This window comes from Penaeus vannamei, chromosome 15, assembly GCF_042767895.1.
Source record: "Penaeus vannamei isolate JL-2024 chromosome 15, ASM4276789v1, whole genome shotgun sequence".
In the NCBI taxonomy this organism is placed as follows: Eukaryota; Metazoa; Arthropoda; class Malacostraca; order Decapoda; family Penaeidae; genus Penaeus; species Penaeus vannamei.
The window spans coordinates 40226085-40231084 of record NC_091563.1 but is presented as its reverse complement, the minus strand read 5'-3'; the positions used below and the strand labels follow the sequence as shown (position 1 = coordinate 40231084).

The 5000-nt window shown below is 38.0% G+C and overlaps 1 protein-coding gene across 1 annotated transcript; it reads right to left on the bottom strand.

The window, feature by feature from the left end:
- Positions 1-1356: 1356 nt before the first annotated feature.
- LOC113815797 (secreted protein C) lies at positions 1357-2970 on the bottom strand. Its single transcript, XM_027367812.2, has 4 exons — positions 2933-2970; positions 2770-2841; positions 2269-2402; positions 1357-2151 (listed from the first exon to the last, which is right to left on the bottom strand). Exons 1-4 carry the CDS (start codon positions 2936-2938, stop codon positions 1431-1433), a joined length of 933 nt encoding a protein of 310 aa, XP_027223613.2. The 5' UTR covers positions 2939-2970; the 3' UTR covers positions 1357-1430.
- Positions 2971-5000: the final 2030 nt, after the last annotated feature.

The following is a 5000-nucleotide window of genomic DNA, read 5'->3' as shown; positions in this document are numbered from 1 at the left end:
GCATATACATACATACATATTTTCATGTACACACACACACACACACACACACACACACACACACACACACACACACACACACACACACACATATATATATATATATATATATATATATATATATATATATATATATATATATATATATATATATACACACACAAACACAGATATATAGATGTATACATAATTGTACAAATATTTGTTATTTAGTCAATGTAAATACAGGTGTATATATATAAACTTGTTTGTGTCTCTGTATATGGATACATAAATCACATACATACACACAGATATATAGGTATCTATACTTATATATAAATATATATAGACATGTATGTATAAATAAAAATGAATACATATGTACAGATACACGTGCACCTGCCCAGTGGATAAAGACAGCGTCATGCAATAATAAGAATGCATGTATTTTCAACATCTAAATGTATTTTTTGGGGTCTCCGTCTTTGAGTAAATTGCTCTGGAACTGTACGATTCACAAGAAAAATTAATGGTATTATTTGCATTTTAGGCAATAAAGATTAATGATAAGTTATTTGGACTGACTGCTTATTGAACTACAAAATCTTTAATGGCCCTAGTTGCTGTAAAATCTTTTGCAGTACTTAGGGAATTATTTGACAAATAGTCCACAAGTAAAACTGTGCTTTTCCTCTTGTGCATAAACAGTTATAAGTTTACACACATTTGTTTGTTTGTGAGTTTTTATGTTCGTCTTATGAGTGTATATACGTACACACAATCACACATGTATATGTATATGTATGTGTATCTGTATCAGTATCTGCGTGTGCATTTGCTTATAAATTCTCCATCTATTATGTATGCATCATAGCCATAAAATGTACAAGAAATTACCAAGATTCATTTAGAAAGTTCCTCAGCTCGGCACTATGTCTATCTCCTTTGTTTCCCTTATTTTATCGTCATCTCATATATTCGCCGAGTTAAGAAGACGCCAAGAGGCTTAGTGTCTGCTCAGGCTTGTAAATGATCCCGTTACATTTGGTGACACGAATAACCAGAGCCTTGACTGACCGTCTTCAGGACATCTAAAAAAATCATCTTATAAAGTCTTGTTGGGAATGTATAGGTAGAAAAGCATCATCATTAACATTATATTAATGATAAGGATGATGACCCTATCACAGGAAGTATTAAATTGATTAATTTACATGATCTTAGTTGTATGAGTGGAAGAATTGCAAAACGCTTCATGGAATGCATAATTCAAAGGCATGCTTTCCCAAAGACTGATGTCAAAAACTGCCTACTTATCATTTTATTTATTTTTTGATAACTCGCATCAAGGTATATATATGAATGAAAGCGGTATATAATAAAAATACAATGCACAGTGTATATATATATATCTATTTCATAATTACTCAACATAAAAACAACCCTTTTCACCCCCTGAAAGAGGTAGGCAAAGAACTGCCAGCCAGAATGACAGCAACGCCTCGGTTGATGTCGCTCCTGTCAGCCACTGACGTCTGGAAGTTTGTCACGCCCTGACTGAAGCTGTTGCTGTCAGTGAAAGCGTTGGTGGCTCCGAAAGTGGCTCCGTTGACGACGCCCCCGTCAATGATGCCTCCGTCGATGACGCCGCCACTGATCACGCCGCCGTCAATGATGCTGCTGCCGACGAAGTTCCCAGTCTGAGAATTGGGCTGGTTTTGGAGGCTTTGCGAGGAGAGGAAGCGGTTCTGGTCGAGGGAAGACTGCGAGTTGCCAAAGAACTGTTGGTTGGTCGAAAACTGCGAATTGCCGAAGGCTGCTTGGTTTCCTGACGACTGCGAATTCCCGAAGACTTGCCGATTCCCAGAGAATGAATTCCCGAAGGCAGCTTGGTTTCCTGAAGACTGTGAATTCCCGAAGATTTGCCGATTCCCAGAGAACTGTGAAGTGCCGAAGGCTTGCTGGTTGCCTGAAAAGCGGGACCCACTGAATGCTGCACCGTTACTTGACGACTGCGAGCTGCTGAAGCCCTGCTGTGACACCTGTGTGCTGCTGGAGGAGCCGACGTTGGCCAGAGAACTGAAGTAGTAGTTGGCCACCTGGTCTCCGGGTTCCTCGCTCACTGAGGCTTGGTATCCTCCGTCTCCGTCGACGAAGTATCGCGTTACTCTGAAAGATCGACATTTCCTTATTTTCCCCAAGTGCTTTGCTGAAGTAGACGCTCTCAGGAACGCTTAATGATTTATTTGAATCCTTCTACGAGAGACGAAATCAATCTTTGCTCACCTGTAAAGTCCATTGGGCTGCAGCCAGCGATATTCGCCCTCGGTTCTGCCCGAAGGAGACACGGACTCCTTGTGTTCCTTCACGTCTCCTGTGCTCTCGACGTTCACGCCGTAAGCGAAGTCGTAGGGCATCGGCTGAGTGGACACGAAGGGAGATTTGATGCATGTGCTTTTGCAGTTTCTTTCAAACTCAGTTGCAGAATTAGAAAATTATAACAATGTTTTTCACATTGGATCTATACTGCATGTGTTTGTCTATATGTATACATAGTATCAATCTATCACTCTATCTATATATCTATCCCATTTATTTATGTATCAATGTATACATAACACAAACATACGCATACATACACATACTGTATACATATAATACATATATGATATATATATATAAATCTTCGTTGTTCCTGTTGCAATCTGTTCATCATGAATTCCTCACTTGTATGAGGATGTACGTAAATGCAGAGCCATATGAATGTATATAATTAAAACCACGAACCTGCGCGTCATTGAACTGAAACTGAGGCGCTGCCGACGCTGAGGCGACGATGACTAAGAACACTCTCTCGACCTGCAAATAATGAATTCATAAGTCCTCTCACTGAAAGCCAGCCAAGTACTGTGTCATACACTGAAACTCTGCTTCAGAGTCTGAGGTATACCTTCATGACTGCAGACAGCTTGCAACTACACCAAACCGCTGGAGATTTCACCCATTTATAGGTGCTCCCTTCCCTCTCCCTCGCCATATGTCCTTGCGAGTTGTATGGAAAGGGGAAGGACCGATCGAATGTCAGCTGGGAGGGGCGAGAGGGGGCGAGGGGGGAGGGGGGGAGGTGCCTATGGGGTGCTCTAACTTACCCCCCCCCCCCCTGAAGCCGTCCGCTTTCCCCACTAGAAGACAATATGTTACAATATGTGTAACTCGACAGTAAGTTTGAGAGGCTGAAAAAACAGAGAGATCATTGACTCATTGTTCTTTCGTACTAAAGAGCAGGGGACTCAAACACACGCCTTGCCACACTCCTACGTGCGGGCCGAGGCACCTTTGCTATTTCAGTCTTACAGTTTATAGGATTAATCAAACCAATCCTTCGTCTTTTAAAATTGGCACCTACATTCTTACAGTTTTTTTTTATTGTGTTTTTATAATGAATGAAACATCCCTCTGGTGTCATACTCATTATACATGGGTTAATTGCGTCCCCTAAAATGATCATAATTGGCCCGCGGAGTGACATCAATAACATTAATAATAATAATGATGATGATGATAATAATAATAATATTACTGATAACCATAGTAACAATTATTATGATTATTAAGAGTAATTAATTAATTAATTTATGATATTTTTGATAAATATGATAATATTGATCATGATTATGATGAATTATTAGCCCGTGAAAGGGAAATAACAACATATACAGTTTGTTACCATTAGTATCACCATTCAAAATCTGATAAGTAAAATAAACAACGTAAAAGTAGGTAGTATCTGTCTTATGGTCGGTTTGTTAAAATTGTGCGAGGCCCGACCCAGTGAATATCCGTATATAAAGACACGCAAATAAGTGCATATTTCTCTATCTTTGATTGATGTACATTTATTCATCTATCTTTCCAGGAGGTATGCATGTCTAGACTGATAGGTATGCATTTATTTCTGTGTATATGCATGTCCGTATAATGAATATTAAGCATTTATTTCTATGTATATGCATGTCCATATAATAAATATTAAAACATTTATTTCTATGTATATACATGTTCGTATAATGAATATAATGTATATGCATGTCCGTATAATGAATATAATGTATATGCATGTCCGTATAATGAATATTAAGCATTTATTTCTATGTTTATACATGTCCGTTTAATGAATATTAAAACATTTATTTCTATGTATATACATGTCCGTATAATGAATATTAAAACATTTATTTCTATGTATATACATGTCCATATAATGAATATTAAAACATTTATTTCTGTGTACATACATGTCCGTATAATGAACATGAACTGGGTCGGACCTTTACAATTTTAACGAACCGGCCGATAATAACGTAATCCTGGGAAGCCAGTCATGAGCCTTCGTTGGCCCTCAAGATGGTATCCGAAGGGAAAATTGACCTCCGAAGGGTTTTTAGGTCGACACCCCTTCCGCAGAGGAAAGTTAAACATCGAAACTTTACTTTTTCAAGGGTTTTCAATGCCACAGAGGAAAGTTAAGCATCGAAACTTTACTTTTTCAAGAGTTTTCAATGCCACAGAGGAAAGTTAAGCATCGAAACTTTACTTTTTCAAGAGTTTTCAATGCCACAGAGGAAAGTTAAGCATCGAAACTTTACTTTTTCAAGAGTTTTCAATGCCACAGAGGAAAGTTAAGCATCGAAACTTTACTTTTTTCAAGAGTTTTCAATGCCACAGAGGAAAGTTAAACATGGAAACTTTACTCTTGAGAAAGTCTCACATATATATAAACAGAGGAAAGTTAAACATCGGGACTTTACTCTTGAGAAAGTCTCATATATATATCAATTAATCCTGAATGAAATTTAATATCGAAGGGTGTGTACGTGTAAATGAGAAACACTTTAATAAGACAACCACAGATCGGATCAGCGACCCTACCACAGAGGAAAGTTAAACATCGGGACTTTACTCTTGAGAAAGTCTCACATATATCAATCGATAATTCTGAATGAAAATTAATATCGAAG